This window comes from Pavona decussata, unplaced genomic scaffold (assembly GCF_977016875.1).
Source record: "Pavona decussata unplaced genomic scaffold, jaPavDecu1.1 SCAFFOLD_186, whole genome shotgun sequence".
Taxonomy (NCBI): Eukaryota; Metazoa; Cnidaria; class Anthozoa; order Scleractinia; family Agariciidae; genus Pavona; species Pavona decussata.
Genome location: NW_028145595.1, coordinates 1791814 through 1811769, shown reverse-complemented (window position 1 = coordinate 1811769; position 19956 = coordinate 1791814). Strand labels below are relative to the sequence as shown.

The following is a 19956-nucleotide window of genomic DNA, read 5'->3' as shown; positions in this document are numbered from 1 at the left end:
TCTATAGAAAATTTTGAACTATTTAATTTGGACTACAACGACATATCTGTTATATACTTTAACAAATTAAAAGAATTAATGCGGACCGCAATGTATTATTCGATTTCAAGGTTTACCTTGGAATAGACTACCATAGAAAAAGTGATTAGTTACCAATCTGCCCCTTATACTGATTAGTAATGATGATGATGATGATGATGACGATGATGATGATGATGATGATGATGATGATGATGATGATGATGGGAATGATGATGATGATGATGAAAGGTTGATTGGACGTTTTTACTTGCATTGCTGGGCAACAAGATTTAACGCATTCTTCTATACGTAACTTGATTCCAAATTAATAATAATAATAATAATAATAATAATAATAATTAATTAGTTGAATGGGTCAGAGCCAGTGGCAAATGGCAGAAATTACAGGCCCGATTTCCATTTTTTTTCCAATTCCAATTATTAATAGCGTGAACTGTAAACCTATCTTCTAGAACCTAATGGTGCTCCACAAAATGTGAGAGGATTCTACACCAGCTCAACCAGCATCTTAGTCTTGTGGGATGAAGTGCCACCGAAGCAACAGAATGGTATCATCACAGGTTTCACCGTTTCATTCTTCAACATAATAACAGAATTTCACTCTGGGAGAGTTTCCGTTGGACCCAATGATCGTCAAAAGAATATAACGGGACTAAAGAAGTATGTGGACTACAATATCACAGTGTTTGCATCTACTGTGAAAGGAAATGGACCATACAGTTTTCCTCTTCTTCTTGTTAGAACAGACCAAGATAGTAAGTCACGTCCCTGTCGCAATTAGCTTCCATTTATTCAAATGATAACTGGCATGGCAGACCACTTAACTGAGCTTGAGTGATGAGTTTCATATTCCCTTGGATTTTTGACACAGTTATGACAATGTAGAAAAAGCGATTTTTCTAAAATAATTATGCAACAATATTTCAAAACTGATTAAGAATACATAGCTATGAAACTGTTAGTATGAAAGGTATATTTGTCTCCAAATTGAAGCTTTAGTATCAAGTATACGTGGCTACCCCCAAATTTTCTATTTGGAGTCCAGTAGCTCTTGCTAAGATCATATCTATATTAAAGAAGTTTTCGAAGCGAAGATATGCCGAAATTCAAAGAAACTGGAAATAATTACAGCAATGTGCTGACGTAGCGTCCAGTGTCTTACGAAATTAAATCTCGTGGGGGATCTTTATGGGAGAACAGGGACAGACGCAGTGGTGAGAGCACTCGCCTCCCACCAAATATGGCCCGTGTTCGATTCCCGGACTCGGCGTTAATTATGCGGGTTGAGTTTGTTGTTGGTTCTCGTCCTTGCACCGAGGGTTTTTCTCCGGGTTCTCCGGTTTTTCCCCCCTCCACAAAAACCAACATTTTCAAATTCCAATTCGACCTGAACGCACGAACACCTTTGAACGAGTTCCTAGAGCGCTTTATTGGTGCTTCGTGGGTAAACAAATTATACATTTATGTTTACATTTTTTTAACATAACAACGAGATCATAAATTTCAAAATTGTAAAATTCCTAATCCTTTGAATCTCTCCATGAGAAGGCAGGACAAAAGTACGATATACACAGCTAGCAGCTTAACCCTTGAAACATCGATATCAAATTGTTTACTCTCCTCATTGTTCTCTAAATATTTCTTATGTATACTAGTAGGGATAATTTCTTTAAAAATCAATGCATTTCATCTTTGTGACCATAATTTTCTCTATTGTTGTCACCTGTGTGCTTAATCAAGTAGCGATTATTGTAACGAGAAATTACATGTTGGTCACCGCTGGTGCTAGAACTTTCAAAGAAGTGCAGGATCAACTCCTTTAATTGATGGTGAGTTGAACCCTCAAGAACTTTAACTTTTCATTTCTAATTTAGAACCTGACGGTGCCCCACAAAACGTAAGAGGATATAACACCAGCTCAACCAGCATCTTAGTCTCGTGGGATGAAGTGCCAACAGATCAACAGAATGGTATCATCACAGGTTACACCATTACCTACCAGTCACAAACAGGGAATCACACATACAGTGATGAAGCAGGTCCCAGTGAACGTCAAATCAAGGTGGCCGGTCTAAAGAAGTACGTGAACTACAATATAATGGTGTTTGCATCTACTGTGAAAGGAGATGGACCACACAGTAGTCTTGTTGTTAGAACAGACCAGGATAGTAAGTATTTGTTTGTTACACGGAAGTTTTGTTAGAGCATCAAAAACAGTCGCTCGAGACTTAAATCTTATAATCATTTTCACAAACAACCAAAAAAACACAAAAAGTTGTCTCTGGCACTCATTTCTACATCAAAGTAACGTGGAAAGCCGTATACACTACCAGAAGCAAACGTGTGAAAAGTTATGTGAAAAACCATGTGAAAACCAGCTTAATTTCACACATTTTTCATATGATTTTCACATCATTTCACACATGTTTCACATGCTTATTTCACATGCATATGAAATAGCGGCATGTGAAGAGTATATGAAGAGTATGTGAATTGTGTGTGAAAAACATGTGAAGAATGTTATCCTTTTCACATGCTTTTTCATATGCAATTTCACATACAAATTCATACATTTTTAAAGCAAAGCAAGTTTCTGTTTTCACATGGAATTTCACACACTATTTCACATAAAAAACCATGTGAAATTCTTGCATCACAGCAAAAACACTATCTTTCACATGCATTTCACATACCATTTCACACACTATTTAATATCATTTCGCACTATATTTCAGATCACCACATTGCTTCACAAAGCACGTGGAAGTTTGAATAACAAACACATATATAATAATTACCTTGCTTTATATAACTAGCATCTAATTATAAAATTAAGAACATTACAACACCCATAATTCACATGTACATGAATTAAATTTGAAATATTACATGTATTCCACACATTTGTACTCACGCATTTTCAATTAACGTTGTCGGATCAAAGTATAAAGCTATAAGACAAGACCTCTAGTGTGGATTTTTTCAAGAATAAGTTCTTCAAAATCAGTTATGCTTTGTCCATCCAGTGAAGACATACGAGGACGAGCCATTTGGATGAGAGAAATGTTAGGATATCAAATTTAAATGGATGAGGTGGCAGCCTAGAGCTTTGAACATGTCTTCAAGCTTTAAGCTTTGATCTGACAACGTTAATTGAAATAGCTGTATACTGTATTGTCTGTAGAAATACACTTCACAGTACTTTCATTAAAATCAATTTTCTCCTTTATTATCTTTATTATAACAATTTAACAATGCATATACGCATGTATATGTAGAAAAAGCACATCTACAGTACCTAAATGAGGCCTCATTAAAGGTTATCAGGATACAGGATATTTGATCATGAGAAGTAAACATAAGGATATGGATTTATTTTGGGGTAAAATTACAACACAGGGATCAGGGATATTAAGAGAAGAGAATCCGGGATATCAAGCAAGAAATTTGGTACAGTATAAACTAAAAAGGATATGCCATTTTTAGCAAAAAATTAACAGGATACAGAAAAATACAGACTCCTTCTGCCCGGCCCCATTCCCACCATATCAGCACGGTGCCTCATAAATAACATGCTAATTTGTTATCCAACTGCACTTATCATTGTACAAATAATGCATGAAATGAGTACAAAATTATTCCCCAGTGTATTTATATAGTTAGTTATTTATACAGTAGAAAACCAGTTGGGAGTGATATGTACAGTAAAAAAACACACGTGCCACAACATGTGCGTAAACTATCACACTATCTCTTATAGCTTGTTTTCATTGCTGCTCATTAAAAAAGTTTAAGTTGGATAATATAAAAAAATCTTATTGGATGCTTTGGTGTGTACATACAGTATTGATGTATATTTTTTATATCTAAGCTAAGCCGCGCCCATTCGAGCAAAAAATATATTTTTATATATTAATATATATATCATTGAAGATGTACCCATGTTGCCTAGCAACAGTAAAAAACAAAGTATGAATGGCGTCAGACAAAGGGGAGGTTGCTAGGCGGCAACAGGTTGGGAGACAGGCTGGCGTCAACAGTTTGCTGGAGCAAAATTTGCATACATCCGGAAAGTTTGCGTGCCGGATCAAATTTCAACTGCAATGTTCATCAAAATTCACTGGATACAGAACTATCTCTGCAGAGTCTTTTCCCTAATTCTTCCAGAAATCTTTTCTGTGAAAGATTGCATTGAAGAAATTACATGTTTTGTGGCCGCGGTAAAATAATTTTCCGTGGGAAATAAATTCATCGAACACGACAGCGCTGCACACCCGTTGTACATTTTGTCACATCAGAAATAGATTTCAACCGCAAACAAGCCTACAGGTGGAACTACAAAAAGACCATGCTCATCAAAATAGTTGCTATGTTCAGAAACCTTTTAATCTCCTCATTTGATGCTACAGGTCGAGTAAAGAGGGCTTTCCACCCAGCCCCAGCTTTGCGAGGTTTTGCGAGTCACGTATTTTTAGTGTAATGTTGCCATCACCTCACACATTGAATTCATTTTTACATCCATACTTTATTTAATAATATGCTGACAGTCAGTTATAAATTTCTTACAGAAAATAACAATTATAATAGAAATTAATATTTCAAACAAAAAAGAAAACTGTACATGTAAAGCAGTGATTGGCAAAAATTACTGTGCTGAAAATTTAAGGGAAATATAGTTCTTAGTTCACATGAATTATTTGTGCAACATAATAAGAAAATGATTGGATTAGACCAAAAGGATTTATTGTACCCTTTAATTTGCTTGCTGTTTTCAACTATATGTGATATACATTAAATAATGTTCAATACTCCATTATGTAAGTTACAAAATTTAAGTTATTTTGGTAATCGTTCCTGAGCAGAAGCAAAAGTCTTGATTCATTACAAAATTAAATCAGTTACAGTCAACCCAGGTCACGCGTGAACGATATTTTTGAAATTTGAACAGAGTTTAGAAATTTACATGTCAGTTTTCAAAATCGCCAACGAGATTTCAGAGTTCCCGTATAAATTTCCCTAGCTTATTGACAGTATAAAGCTATGAATTTTTCTTTACATTGCAAAATTGAATATTTCAAGAATAACAATTGTTTCCCAAGTATTTTGAATCTTTTTTTCAGTTAATGCGTCTTTTTCGGAACGATTTCCAGAGAGATGTCCAACATTTCATTCACACGTCGGACATTACAAAGAGAAATTCGAATGTTCATTTCATTCTTGGAATTACTGTTTACGCGTGACCTGGATTGACTGTAAAATAGACTCCAACAGCCATAAATGACTTAGCTTATTGAGCAGGATTTGGTGCCTTGTCTCTAGTCTGAAGCTGCACGCACTCTTTAGTCTGAGCCACAGAGTTGACAATCTACAGTAAAATAAAAAAATTGTGCGCTTTGAGTCAGTTCTTCTGAGTGATTTAATACATAATTAGTGACAGTAAAGCATAAGGGCTGTGTTGCAGTGAGTTTCTTACCCGTAACAATCTTGTTGGTTTCAGCTGGGTATTAAGAATGAGGGTACTCAACCTTTAATTATAACTCGTGGTGCTACAAAAAATATATATACACTCCATTCAACTTCAATAAAATCCTGATCAGATCGTATAAGTCTTCATCAGCTTATAACAAGGCTTGATATTAATTCGACTACAAATAACTTCGTAAAAACGTTTGAAAAGGCTTTATATTAAAAATAAATAGGGATGTATATATGCGTGTTGATTAATTTAATTTGTTGTCTGTGCATGTACATGTACATGTATGCAGTAATTCGCGTGGACGATCAATCTATAAAATCACACATTTTCATGCAGTCTCTTTCTTCAAAATTATTGATGCGGAAGCTTACCTCTTTCTAAAAAGTAGTTATCCACATTTTGCTGCTTGAAGACATCATATTTTAGCTTAACAGAGGTAAAAACCAGAGGGAATGTGTCCTGTACATAATCCCGCGACGATTCCCGCCTAAAATCCAGCATGAACGGTCTTTCTCCGAGCCTGCAGTGGCATATCTGCTGACCAAAATGGTGCCCAGTCTTCCCAGTCTGAATGAAATCCAAGATGGCTGCCGGTGTTGATGTTGCTGTAACTCGAAGATTTTAAAAGCTGGCATTGTGCATGAAAGTCGTATGAATTAAGATTCAAAGCATTGCTGTTCTATATGACAAGATATAATTATGGAGTCGAGATTTATCGATAAAGGTTTGTGAGTAATCTAGTGCGTGTTTTCTCATTGAACTTCAAGAAAGCAGAAATGTGCATGAAGCATGTGCACTCGTTTGCCTTTTTCAGTTTTACTGATATAAATAAATTAATATTCCATGCAATTAATTTGACCAATTTGTATTGATGCCCAGCCCTCTCAGATCAAAATTTGTACTAACAGCAGCTCAGAATATTTCACATACTAGTTTCACATGTTTTTATAGGCCCTTTAAGTGAAATGTTTAGCTTCACATACTTTTTTTTATATAGTCCAAATTAAACTGAATAAATTTTCACACATGCAATGAAAATTTTTTTTTTTTCACATGGTAGTTTCACATGTGGAAATCAACATTCTTTTTACACATGTTGTTTCACATGCCCAATTGAAGGTTAAAAGTTTTGCCTTTCAATTTCACACACTGTTGGTGTTTCATATGCATGTGAAACTAGAGAGATTCTGACATAATTTTATTTCACATGTATGTTTCACATGGCTTCTACTTTTCACATGCATTTCACACACCTTTCACACACATTTCACACGTTTGCTTCTAGTAGTGATAGAGTAGAAGCAAAAATTTCCCTTTAAAATCGGCGATATTGTCCTCACGGAAACAGCGAACGCTTATCATTCAACTAGTTTTTCGTGTTTTTCACGTTGCCATATTCCACGTCAGCTTTTATATCCTTTGATTGTGCCGGATCAAGATAGTCAGATAAGATTTTCGGGCCCAGCTGTCAACTTGACTTGGTTTCTCTTCGTGAAACGAACTATATCGTGGCCCTACAACCTCTGTCAGTTTGGTCTTAAAAAATACGGTGGGGATGGAGGGGGGGGGGGGGGGGGGATTTACCTCATTTCAGCTCTTAAAACCAAACAATCGTGTTCATTTTCTTACCCGAGACAGCACCCCAGTTTCTTTAAACTAGACCCCCCCCCCCCCCCTTCACTCGATCCTTAACTTAAAGGGGAAGTATCACGAAAATTTGCTGTCATTTCAAAACCCAAAAATGTTTGACTGTCAGCAGAAACAACGAAATAATTGTCAAGTTTGTTAAAAATTATCACCCTAGTGCAATAAAACTGTCGATTAGTGCCTCTGGTCAGAGACAGATTACAGATTAGGCCGATTTGGATTGAAACTTGAAAAATATGAGGCTAATGTTTTTCAAGTTCTCGCATTTTTGTTTCCAAAATGCGCTAGAACAGATCACAAGTTGTTTCTTTCGAGAACTGAGTTGATTTTGTTCCTCTCGTCATTCTAGAATTATTTGGCAGGTAATTGAAGGTCTTATTTCATCATTTTTTAACAAAAGATATAAAAAACCCCAGGATACTTCCCCTTTAAGTAACCCTTATGAAAAACGTTAACGTTATTGGAGGGAGGGATGCTACACAATTTATAACGTGATGTGTAAACATTTCTTCCAGAACCTGATGGTGCTCCACAAAATGTGAGAGGGAATAACACCAGCTCAACCAGCATCTTGGTCTCGTGGGATGACTTGCCAGCGGATCAGCAGAATGGTATCATCACCGATTACACCATTACCTACCAGTCACAAACAGAGAATCACAATGGAAGCATCTCGGCTGGGGCCAATGATCGTCAAAAGAACATAACGGGACTAAAGGAGTATGTGAACTACAATATCACGGTGTTTGCATCTACTGTGAAAGGAGATGGACCACACAGTAGTCCTGTTCTTGTTAGAACAGACCAGGATAGTAAGTACTTCTTCCTTGTCAGGTTTTTCCGTTCCTATTTTATATGTTAAGTATATTCAGTGGTAAAAACCCGCATAAAAGAACCTTATAGTGACATAAGAACCTACAGGCTGAAATTTGGCATTTTTAAAAGTACCCACAAATATAAGAACCTTTTTAGCCTGGCAAAGAAAAATAGGTTCTTATACAAAAACAATCACTCCAATTTTGATGCTCAAAATTCTGGATAATTTAATTGCATTGTGTGAGAAACTTCTGACAAAAAGTTATTGTGTATATGTTTTCTTTGATTTACATTAGTTTTCACTAGAAATATGTTTTCCATAAAGCAAGAGAGGATGATAAAGCTACGGTGAAACAAGGCAAGCATTTTTGTTGTCGAAAAGACAAGTACTAATAAACCATTCTGTATTAGTAGTACAACTACGACAACCTCTGAAAAATAACAACCTATTTAAAACCTAATCAGCCTGAATTGTGAAAAACTACCGTAAAATATAAGAACCTGTTCAGCCTGACATCGAAAATTCTAGGTTCTTATATGTGGGTTTTTTTTATATTTCATCCGAAAATTGTCAGCTTGGATGGTCACCTGTATTAAATAGGCTCGAAAGTGCATAACCTTCCCAGAGCTGAAATAATCCAAATTTGTATCAAAAGTCGCAGGCGCTGCAAACCGGAAGTGGAAATGTCGCATAAAGTCACTCGAACCGGAATAAGACCTACAGGAAACGTTTTTGTTGTTTGTTTGTTTTTTTGTTTTTAAATGTGCGCAACATTCAGTTAAAAACAGAGATGTTTAAGGAAAACTTATTCAGTAGAAATTTCAGTAAATCGGACAACGTCTTTTTTTGTCATACCGTGCTTAGTTCTAATCGATAACTTTTTCTCATGCTACCAGAGAATTTAGCGAATGTACCAAGCTTTCGGGAAAAAAGGGGCAAATAAACAAATCGTAGGTTACCGACTAAGTGTTTTAGAGAATTAAAAAGAAAAACGGCAACACCTACATGATGAGAAATACCTTTTTTGTAATCTTTCATTCATTGTTGTAATTATTCATTAATCTTTCATTAAACACCGTCGAGTAAATTTAGAAAGTTAAGTTTTTAAGCTTGGAGTTTGAGGCTACTCAGATCATTAATTTCCGTATTGTAAGGGATATTTTAAACGAGGATTGCAGCTATTACGTTTAATGTCTTAAATTGGTGAGTATTTTGCGATAAATGAGAGATGGCTCATGCCGATCTTTAAAATCGACTGATTAATTATTTCCTTAGGACCCAGTGCACCACCCATGAATTTAAAACTAAACAATACAACGCCTACCAGTGCCCTGGTCACGTGGGATGAAGTTCCTGCTGCTGACAAGAACGGCATCATACTAAGCTACACCGTCTGGTTCCAGGCGATAGGTAAAATCAGTGTAAATGCACTTGGTAATTTGAAGGTCAAAAAAGCGTTTTCCACAAGGAAAGCGTATCTAAATGGTCTAATAAAGAATCAGCGCTACAACATCAGTGTTTTGGCGTCCACCATCAAGGGAGATGGACCTTTCAGCCCTTCTATATACGTGAAAACAAACCAAGACGGTAAGTAAGCAATTCCACTATTATAATAAAATGCAATGAGTTGTCTTGGCTTCGTAATTTCGAGAGCTAATAGGCCATTTCAGAGTTGCTTTGAACCTCATTATGAAAGCGAGGCTAAGTGCAAAGTTTATATCATGCAAATTAGTTTTCACTCATATGCAAACAAAACTTATTTTCATATGAATAACTTTGTTCTTAGCCTCGCTTTCATAACGAGACTCACAGCAACTCGGACATGGCCTATTAGATCCCAGCTCCCAGCTATTTTCTGTATCGTTTATCAAGTGTCGTGGCGTCAATAGGCCATTTCCGAGTTGCTGTGAAAGCGAGGCTAAGTGCAAAGCTCTTCATTTGAAAATTAATTTTCATAATAAAAACTTTGTACTTAGCCTCGCTTTCATAATTATGTTCAAAGCAACGCTGAAATGGCCTATGAATTCCCATTTATGTTCTGCATAGTTTATGAAATGCCGTGTGCGTCATTGTGTTAATTGGTCGCTATTTCACCATTGTTGTAAAAACTGTTGTCCTCATTCTTGTTCTTTCATCTGTTTAGTACCTGGGGCTCCCCCTAATGATGTGAGAGCGTACAATACAAACTCAACTTCAATTTTAATCCAGTGGGATCAAGTACCAGAGAGTAAGCAGCACGGCGAGATCCTAGGCTACACTGTTTTCTACTGGGAGACAGAAGGAAGCGCACAGGGAGCAAGTCACAGACAACTATTTTCTTTCAAACGCGAACTTCGGTTGACAGATCTTTTCAAGTATACTTATTACAGTATTAGAGTGTTGGCTTCTACAGCGGTAGGCAATGGACCAGCCAGTGATCCAATTCAAGTCCGCACGGATGAAGATAGTGAGTATACACACTTACATTCAATCGGTGTTGCTCGGATGCAGAATCAGTTTTGGATAAACTGGTTTATTATAACCACAAAATATCGGCGATCGAAGATGTTGAGTCAGTTAATCTCGTTTTATAACTTATTAGGGGTGGTGTCGGCGGCTCTTTTCAATTTGTTGGATTGGAAACAGTCACTTAACTCTTCCTTACTTACTTTTTTTGTGATTCCCTTGAAATGATTAAAAGTTGTCGAAAATATACTTTCATACCTTCACTGATTATTTACTAGAATCGAAGAATCGGTCACTGTGCTCGGGAAAGACCAACGATACCACTCAAGTTACCCAATGATTGTTCCTAATAGTATCTTTTAATTATGTGTCTATCAGATCATCAGTTCTTGCTGAGAAGAGGAACTACATAAAACAAAACTTCAAAAAACGTTACACATAGAATTGCTGCTTGAGGAAGATGCGGCAATTAAATATAAATTTCTTACCAGAGAAGCACTATATGAATCAGGATCGCCACAAATGTTCTTGCGTGCCTTTTTTTCAGTCTCGCCATTTTTCCCTCTGAGTGATGGGCAAGCTGGTGATTTTGGCGATAATTCTTTTTTTTCTGTTGTAATTTTTTGCCTTAAATTTTCAACACAAAGAGGACAATAGCTAAGTTAAAGTAACGTGATGAAAATATTGTTCACCGTGCTTGTTTGGCGGAAAATATCCATTCAGTAATCGACTGAACTTAGAACCAAGGAAAACACGCCATGTTGTTTGGCGGAAAATAACCATTTAGTGATCGACTGAACTTAGAACCAAGGAAAACACGACATGTTGTTTGGCGGAAAATAACCATTTAGTAATCGACTGAACTTAGAACCAAGGAAAACACGCCATGTAGTTTGGCGGAAAATAACCATTTAGTAATCGACTGAACTTAAAACCAAGGAATAAACACGCCATGTTTCAAACGTGCGCGCTAATTAAGCAATCAAATGAAAGTATGCACCTTGCGATTCTATTAATTGTTTTTTTCTCTTTTTTTTTTTTTTTTTTTTTTTTGCAGAGCCTTCCTCGTCTCCTACAATAACCAAAGTGACGGTGCTTAACAGCACTAGCGTCCTGTTGGCATGGAAACCAGTTCCTGTGGAGTCCATACATGGCATTATTACTCAATACACCATACACTACAAGGACGTGGACAGAGGGGACAGTAAAACCACGGTTGTCAAAGCACCTGCTTCAAGTGCAACTGTTAATGGGCTGCGACAGAAGGCTGAATATTCATTTCAGATTCAAGCTGCAACTTCAAAGGGCAGTGGCCCATTAAGTGTACCTCCAAAGAAGGCAATAAGTGAACGTAAGAAAGCAATCCACTGTAGCGAAAAAGATGGCCACTGGTACATTTACCCATAATTCTTAGCGTACAAAATTAATCCCTTAAAACGCTCATAAAAACGCACAGAAAAGTTCTGAAAACTTTAAATCTAGCATGTACAATGTTGTTAGTACAGGCCTTAATTTGGAAAAAAATGGCTTTCTATAACTGAGCGTAATATTTTTTATTTGGCTGTGTTAGTTTCGCTAGGCATTTTATAATTACATGTGGTAAAATGTAAAGCCGCCATCTTTTTCCGTAATAATAATAATAATAATAATAATAATAATAATAATAATAATAATAATAATAATAGAATAGAATAGAATAGAATAGAATAGAATAGACTGTTTATTCAAAAATACATCGCAGTCAATAGACTGAATTGCGTATTTTGCAAAGAAATATATAAATAGGTAAATGTTAAAACTAATTACAAACACATGTACATGCTATAAAAATATAAGTATCTAATGGGATTAAATATGCATAGTTACTAGCTATGTAATAATAATAATAATAATAATAATAATAACAATAATAATAATAACAATCTTTTATTTGGGAGCTCCATCACTAAGAGTGGTTTACATAGAAGTCCGTACGGTGGACTGAAAGCTGTTTAATAGTCGCAATTTCAGGGCACTCCATCAGATCTTTTCTTTCGTAAACTGTGAATGGCTTTCACTGACTCTACTAAAGAGCACTAGTATGTATTGACGAGTGTGATAATACCAACTCACCAACTTAGAATTTTTGGGTTTTCGTTGTATTGTTTTGGGTACTGAGACTCAAGCAAGAGTTTCGGATAACTGGGTACGTGTGGAATGAAAAAAGATATGGTGTGTTAGTTACTATAGAAGGCCCATATGTTCGTTGTTGTTGGGGTGGCGGGTGGGGTGGGGTTAGTTTTGGCCCATCAACATCTGTGGAGGCTATTAAATAATTGCTGTGTTTTGCCCACTACTCACTTCTACATAAAACAAACTTTTCAGCCGTGCCCACGTTAACGTCACCTGTTGAAGGAAATATCGGAACTACAGAAGCAACAATCAAGTTTGTAAACAAACACGTTTTGAGCAATGGTAAACCAGTCAGGTCAGTATTCATAGCTGTGTTACAAGTCGTGCCGCTTTATAATTAGAAAATTTGCTTCAGCTTGGGTGTGGTTAAGTGGCGTTGACGTAGCTGGCTTATGGTGTCCCACTCTAATGTCTCTGTGCGCAAGAATCTTTGGAGGTTATCAACTGCCCTCTGCGGTGCACCCACCTCACCCCCACCCCTCTCCCTCACGTTTTCTTTTTGAAAAAGAATCCCTGAGATAAATGGATACTTTCAGTAAATCTAAATCGCTGGCCGTTTTCAAGGCTGCAGGGGCTGTGTCCTTCGTAATTCATAACCATATAATTCGAATTAGTTCTTAATCATTGATTTTGTTATTTATTTTTATACAATGTCTTGTACATATTTTGATTTTTCTACAGTTATTGTTAACTAGTTGTATTCTATTTGTGTCCCCACATTAGTATGGAGCTTGACTGACTGACTGATTGATTGATTGATTGATTGATTGATTGAATTGATTGACTAATTGATTGACTGACTTACTGACTGACTGATTAACTGACTGATTGATTGATTGATTGATTGATTGATTGATTGATTGATTGACTTGCAGTATTAATTCATAATGTCCATTCCATTTACATTCGAATGAACGCTACGCTATGCTACATTGAATTGAATGCTTTTTGAATTTTGTATCCACACCCGGTCCCATTAATCTATTATTATACTTTTACAGTCTTGTTGCTTGAAAAATATGTAAATACAAATTCTCTTCACTGGTTGTTCTCGTGGATAAAATTGAAAAGAGTATAGCTGGAAATATCCTCGGTTGTTCTTTTAGCCGAGTGGTACGGTTTCTTTTTCTCTTAATTTCTTCCTCTCAGCCATTGTAAAGCTTTAATGTTATCATTCACAGCTTCTTTCAAGTGATTGTTACACCATTAAAGAACGGCCAGCATCCAGGGAATCCTGCTGATCGCAAATACGAATTCGTCCCACGAACATATGAGGATCAAGTAGAAGGAGAGTCGTACATCACAGCAGGTTTTGCAAAAGAAGAGGCAGAATCAACATTTACTATTGGAGATGGAAAGTACTATTACTTCCGAAGGTCGCCGACATCGAATGCAAGTGGGTCATGTAAGTTTCTCTTAACAACATGAACTGACGGTTTACCGGTCATTTAACATACAGATAAGATTCTAGACTTTCTAGTGACTCCTTGACTCCCAGATCTCTTTCAGCACCATAACAAGTTGACCTGTGGCAAGTGGAATTGCCCGTTCAGAAGCCATAAAGGGTATGGTTCTTAGCTTGATACAAATAGTTCAATTTACGTCATATGAAGAAATGAACCCTATTTCCCGAAAGATCACATAACAATTAGAAAGTTTGCCAAGTTTGGTTATGTTTCATTGCGTAGTAACCAGGCTGTGACCTGTCAAAGATCGTCCAAATTCCATAGGAATGTCTCTAATTCTGAGATGTTGTCCCCCAAATCCATACCATCTCCGATTTTTGAAAGCCTTCTACATGGTTGCAATGTAATGACAGAACCACAAGATTGGTTAACTGACTAACTTTAATGTGATCTTCATTGTGATGGACTCCAATTTTTGATTAAATGAAAATAATTTAACACTCGTTCCCAGTAGTTTTCTAAGCTTGAACACCATGACTAACAGTGATTGGTTCCTGGGTAGTTCGCGTTTTTGTATGAGTCGAATGGGTAGAAATAATCGCGAAGTAGTCCAAATAAAATGAAGTAGCATTTTCAAGTGACGTTTTCGTTGCCATCACCGTTGTCTTTGCTTAGGTTCCCTAATACGACTTGTTCCCGTAGGAGAGGGGCGATGGGAACGTGAGTGGTTTAATAGATGTGAATTAATGCTTTGAGATTCCCAATCTGTGCTCCTCCTCCATTCTAGCATCTCAATCAACTAGTTGCGGATTTTTTGTTGATTTGTTTTCTTTCTTCTATAGTCACCCTGAAGTTTTTAAATGGGAAGCTGTACGACGATACTGAGTACGCAGTCTTTCAGCGCTCCTTTGCTAACAACGGTGATTATGAAAATGAAGGATTCATTACATTTAAAACCAAGAAGTCTCAAACAGCTATCATCGTGATTGCTGTGTCCGTAGTGGTGGTGCTTATCATTTTACTGTTGGTGACTGGTGCGGTGGTACTCTGGCGTCGATCTCGCGGTAAAGGTAAATCTTGACTTATTTTAAACATCATTAAAGAAACGACAACAAATATAAAAACAAACAACCATGTTTATTTCTCTTAATTTTAAAATTTACAATTGGACTGGCCCACAGGTAGTTAGTGCTTAAGTCTTGGTGGGCCTGTCTGTTTACGTTTAATTACAAATTATTTATTGTATATAATTAAATGTATATCAATGGTAGTAAAGCCAAAAAATAAAAAGAAAAAAGAAGAAGGTAAAATAGAAAAGAGAGAAAGAAAGAAGAAATAAAGAGAGATTTACACTTGTATACAAGGTTTACGGCAAGGTTGGTGAGAATGAGGAATTGAATGAGAATGAGTTGGTTAGGACAAGTATTATAAAAGGGAGAGCGGCTCTGTCGCATAATCACTGCCTCAACATTTCATTATCGATGGCGGACGAAAGGCGTCGAGAAGGCCGAATGTGAACGGTGAGGAAAATGATAATCGAAGGTTCACAGATGACTTTGGGCGAAAATACTTGTAATTCCGCCCGTCAGAACTCTTGTGCTTTGGGGTAAATCTCGTATTTTTTCCGATGGAGATTGAAAAATATAAATTAGAAAATTTATTCTGTCAATTTTCTATCACATCTTCCCACACGGAGTATGAGATGTTGACAACTCAGTGTCTACAATGAAATGACTGGCGGCCGGCAGTGATTCCTTTCATAGCACGGGTCCGTGTCTAAGATTCGACATGTATTTCCCACCACAAAACTAAGTTAGCGTAAAGGTCGGGAATTTTCGTATAAGGAAATATCGAATGATGTCTGGTATCGGAATTTGGTAAATTGTCGGAACACCTTCCGTGACTTTGGGATCCTCCCCGGAAAAGACTTCGACAATTTGGGATAGCCAAAAATTAGCAGGGAAATTTTACCAAAGTAGCTAGTTGGTGGGAAAAATATTGCAGTATTTCAATTTTGCCATTGCACTGAAGCCCTGAAAGAGGTAAAGAAAACCTTGGCATGCTCGTTCTGCCACCAAAATTTTGAAAAGTTCGGATACCTCCATAAAATGGCTTTTAAACTTCTTATATAATGTCATTAACTCTACATGCCATTTACATTCTCATTGGCTAGATGCTAGCAAATTTAAGAGGACTTCAGCTTTTGATATTACATACCTACGAATATATACACGTGTAATTTTAATATTTCAGTGCTTTGCGATTCCACACACGACTGTTCGCAGTTCTAATTTATTTATTTTAAATTTATTTCATCATTTGTTCATTCTTTTTTCACTTCCTTTTCTCCTTTTGTCATGTTTAACAGAGATACCAACAAATATTGAAATGTCTGCCATTAACAGCTCATCTACAAAACCACCTTACCCTGGAAGTTATAACAACAACGGGATACATCTTCATGACGAAATCGCCAGTTCACGTGATCAGGCCGTGTATGATGTCATAGATGACGTACTTCCGCGTCATAATTATGATTACGTTCTTTCAAAGCAGAAAGAGGAGATTGAGATCTCTGACATGAGCAATGCGTCCACAGAACCAGTTAATCATGCTAGTTATAACAACGCCATACAACTTCATGACGAACTCACCAGTTCAAACCAAGCGTCTGCTAATAGGAACGTATCGGACGACCTAGACGCATACGAGGTCCCAGTGGACATACCTTGTTCAGGCCAGAATGATAACTATATTGAAGTTATTCCATGTGAAGCTGATAACACAGAGATACCCGATATGAACAGCCCATCCACAAAGCCAGTTGACTTTGCAAGTTATAGCAACAAGACACAACTTCATGACGAGCTTGCCAGTTCAATTCAAACTTCCGATTACAGGCCAGCCGGAAGCGAAGAGCAGGCATATGAAGTCTCGGTTGACATGCCAAACTCTGACCAGAATGAAAACTATATTGAAGTTATTCCTTATGAAGATGATAACATAGAGATTAACAGCCCAAGTACAGAACCGGTTGATCAGGCAAGTTTCAGCAACAAGACACAACTTCATGACGACCAAGCCGGTTACGAAGTCCCGGTTGACATACTAAGTTCTGACCAGAATAAAAACTATATAGAAGTTATTCCATGTGATGAGGATAACAAAGAGATGAACAACCAAACTACAGAACTGGTTGATCAGGCAAGTTTCAGCAACAAGACACAACTTCATTCAGGAAAGGAAAGCGACGAGCAGGCAGCATATGAAGTCCCGGTTGACATGCTCAGTTCTGGCCAGAATGATACTTTTGATAACGATACTCCAAGCAAGGATGACAAATATGAAAAGAACACCGATGATCCTCGGTATCAGCCTTTGGAATTAAGTCGCCAAACTATATACCAAGAGTTATATGAAAAGATGGCGTGAAACACGAATGGGATCGTAGTTGCTGAACCAACACAAAATACATTACGAATTAACATTTACTTTTGGAGTACTAAAGTGAGGACTACTTTATATGTCCTTCTAGTGAAAGGAAAAACTAAGGGTCGGTTATTAAAAGACAGTTTAGACGGTCTTTGACAAAACCACGTTTTAAACCATTTTTCAATTTTTCCAACAGTCATAATTATCTAAACATTGTCTGCTGTTGACGGTAAAAGAAGGCTTGCATCACACACCAGAAAACTATTTATCTACTTAAAATAAACCACTTATGAACAGATTGGAGGCACACTGATTGTCTTTAGTCGCAGCCTAAGCCAGACTCTTTTTAAATAATTGGCCCAAAAGTCTATAGGTAAAAAAAAAAAAAATGGTAATCTATGTTTTAAGGGTAATTTACTCGTACCAATTTATTAGCTCGATTAGTACGTTCAATCGCATTGGCCAATTTACACGTTACAATAGACTTTATTCGTATTCTCGGTATTGAAATGGAACGGATCTTACACACAAGGCTTAAGAGGAGGAATCTATTCACATGCAAACAATCTTTCAATATATCTTCCCGCAAGAGCCTCCATTGCAAGCTAGATCAAGTTCAATACCGAGAAGACAAACATGGCCTGTTTGTCGGCCGATTGCTTTTTTCTGTTGGTGCAGGACCGGGTGAAATTCGGCCCAATTTATGCAATTTTGTTATTGTTATTTATTTATTTGTTTTCCGTAGCATTGGCACAGATGTTTCTGAGTAGGCCCGGTTTTCTTTCGCTCACTTATGTTCTTTGTCAAATTGCGCCATAATTAGCCTTTAATGTATCTTTAAAATACAGTCAGTCCACTCCCGCCTTGCAGACATCTCGCTATTACGAACAGGGCTTGGAGTCCCGGTGAACAAGAATTAGTGAAAATTACACGTGCTACTATGGACTTTCTCAGTTATTACGGACACCAAATCATAGTCCCCAAGTAATCAGAAACTAGGTAGCCCGTTATCTCGAAGTATTTTTTGTGTCTCCGTGATCGAAGTTTGAACGAAGACATATGAGCACCGAAATAGTTTTGCTGCTAGGACTTAACCACACCCTCCATATGGGGCTAAACCCCGGTAGGGAAAAAAACGAAATCGCACGTTTTTCGTTTAGCATATTTATCATAGCTTTGTATTTTGTAGATTTTATCTTTAGTTACTAATATGACATTTTTTCTTTATCTTATCATGGAGTTGTATTAGGATTTTTATCTATTATAGTTATGCGCATTTGAACATTTATGAAATTTGCGCAATACAAATTTCTATTTACTGTTGTTGTTGTTGTTGAGTCCTGGATTTCCCGATTTGGTGTGCGCAAATTTTTCCCCAAATTTTGGGGAAAGTAAACACAAGGCTTCTGTCCTGCATTTGTTCTGCAAATCGAGGGCGCTAGGGGTGACAATATTGAATAACCCCCAGCTTTTCAGACTGAGTAACCGAAAGGGATGACATTCTTTTCTAATATATATCTCTGCCACAGTCGCAAACCAAACTAGTAGGCTTTCACTATTCACCAGTAACTCCTTGTTTGATTGGCTTAAAATGATCATGTGACGCGATAGCCTTTGTCTGGAGAGAGACTTCAAATACTTGTGAATTGTTCGTGGCTAGTCTGACAAGCTAGTCTGACTCGTCTCGGCCAAGAGACTTTTCAGAGACCTTTAGAATTTATAGGCAAACTCGTTGAGCATCACGCTCAAAGTCCCGTTCAAGATGTTAGCAGTAGCAGTATTTGACAATTTTTCAATTCTTTGTTGTATAAATTTCAACTCGTGTACGTGCGGTTGGGAATCCTCCTGCGATAGAGGGCCAGACTGCTAACATCTTGAATTTGGGAACGGGGCTTTGAGGGTGATGCTCAACGAGTTTGCCTATAAATTCTAAAGGTCTCTGAAGAGTCTCTTGGCCGAGACGAAACGCCACGTCAGACTAGCCACGAACAATTCACAAGTATTTGACAATTTTTCAATTCTTTAGAGAGACTTCATCCGGCGAAAATGCCCGGTAGGATAGTACTTGTCCCCCAAAAAACCTGGCTTTTATTAATTTTTTTTTTAATCTATTAATTAAAATTTTGCTTTCATTCCATTTGTATCCTGTGAGTTTTTTCTTTTTTTTTCTTTTTTTATTGTTGTATTTTTTATTTGAAATGTTTCGTAAAAAGATCAAATTGCATTTGTCAACAAAGCAAAAATAACAAATACAAGGTAGTATAAGTCTATAATTTTTTTCTAATCTATTGATTAAAATTTTGCCTTCATTGCATTTGTATCCACTGTTTTTGTTTTTTTTTTTTTGGAAGGGGGGGAGGGTATTTTTTTTTTTATTTAAAATTTTTTTTGTCAAAAAGATCAAATTGCGTTTGTCAGCAAAGCATAAATTAACAAATACAAGATGACGTACGTCTATACACCGACGAATCATTACCAGTGTACATTTGATTCTTTACACTTATGTATATGAAATCGTG

At 36.9% G+C, this 19956-nt stretch overlaps 1 protein-coding gene and 1 long non-coding RNA gene across 2 annotated transcripts in view; one reads left to right on the top strand and one right to left on the bottom strand.

Annotated features, from left to right (window-relative positions):
• Nucleotides 1-19956, bottom strand: part of LOC146462638 (uncharacterized) — a 243281-nt gene that overhangs the window by 44381 nt on the left and 178944 nt on the right. The gene's annotated exons all lie outside the window — the stretch shown is intronic.
• Nucleotides 393-18759, top strand: LOC146462643 (uncharacterized). The gene is made up of 9 exons (XM_085085309.1): nt 393-396; nt 495-797; nt 1917-2210; nt 7681-7977; nt 11485-11778; nt 12792-12894; nt 13781-14004; nt 14848-15075; nt 16374-18759. Exons 1-9 carry the CDS (start codon nt 393-395, stop codon nt 17435-17437), a joined length of 2811 nt encoding a protein of 936 aa, XP_084941435.1. The 3' UTR covers nt 17438-18759.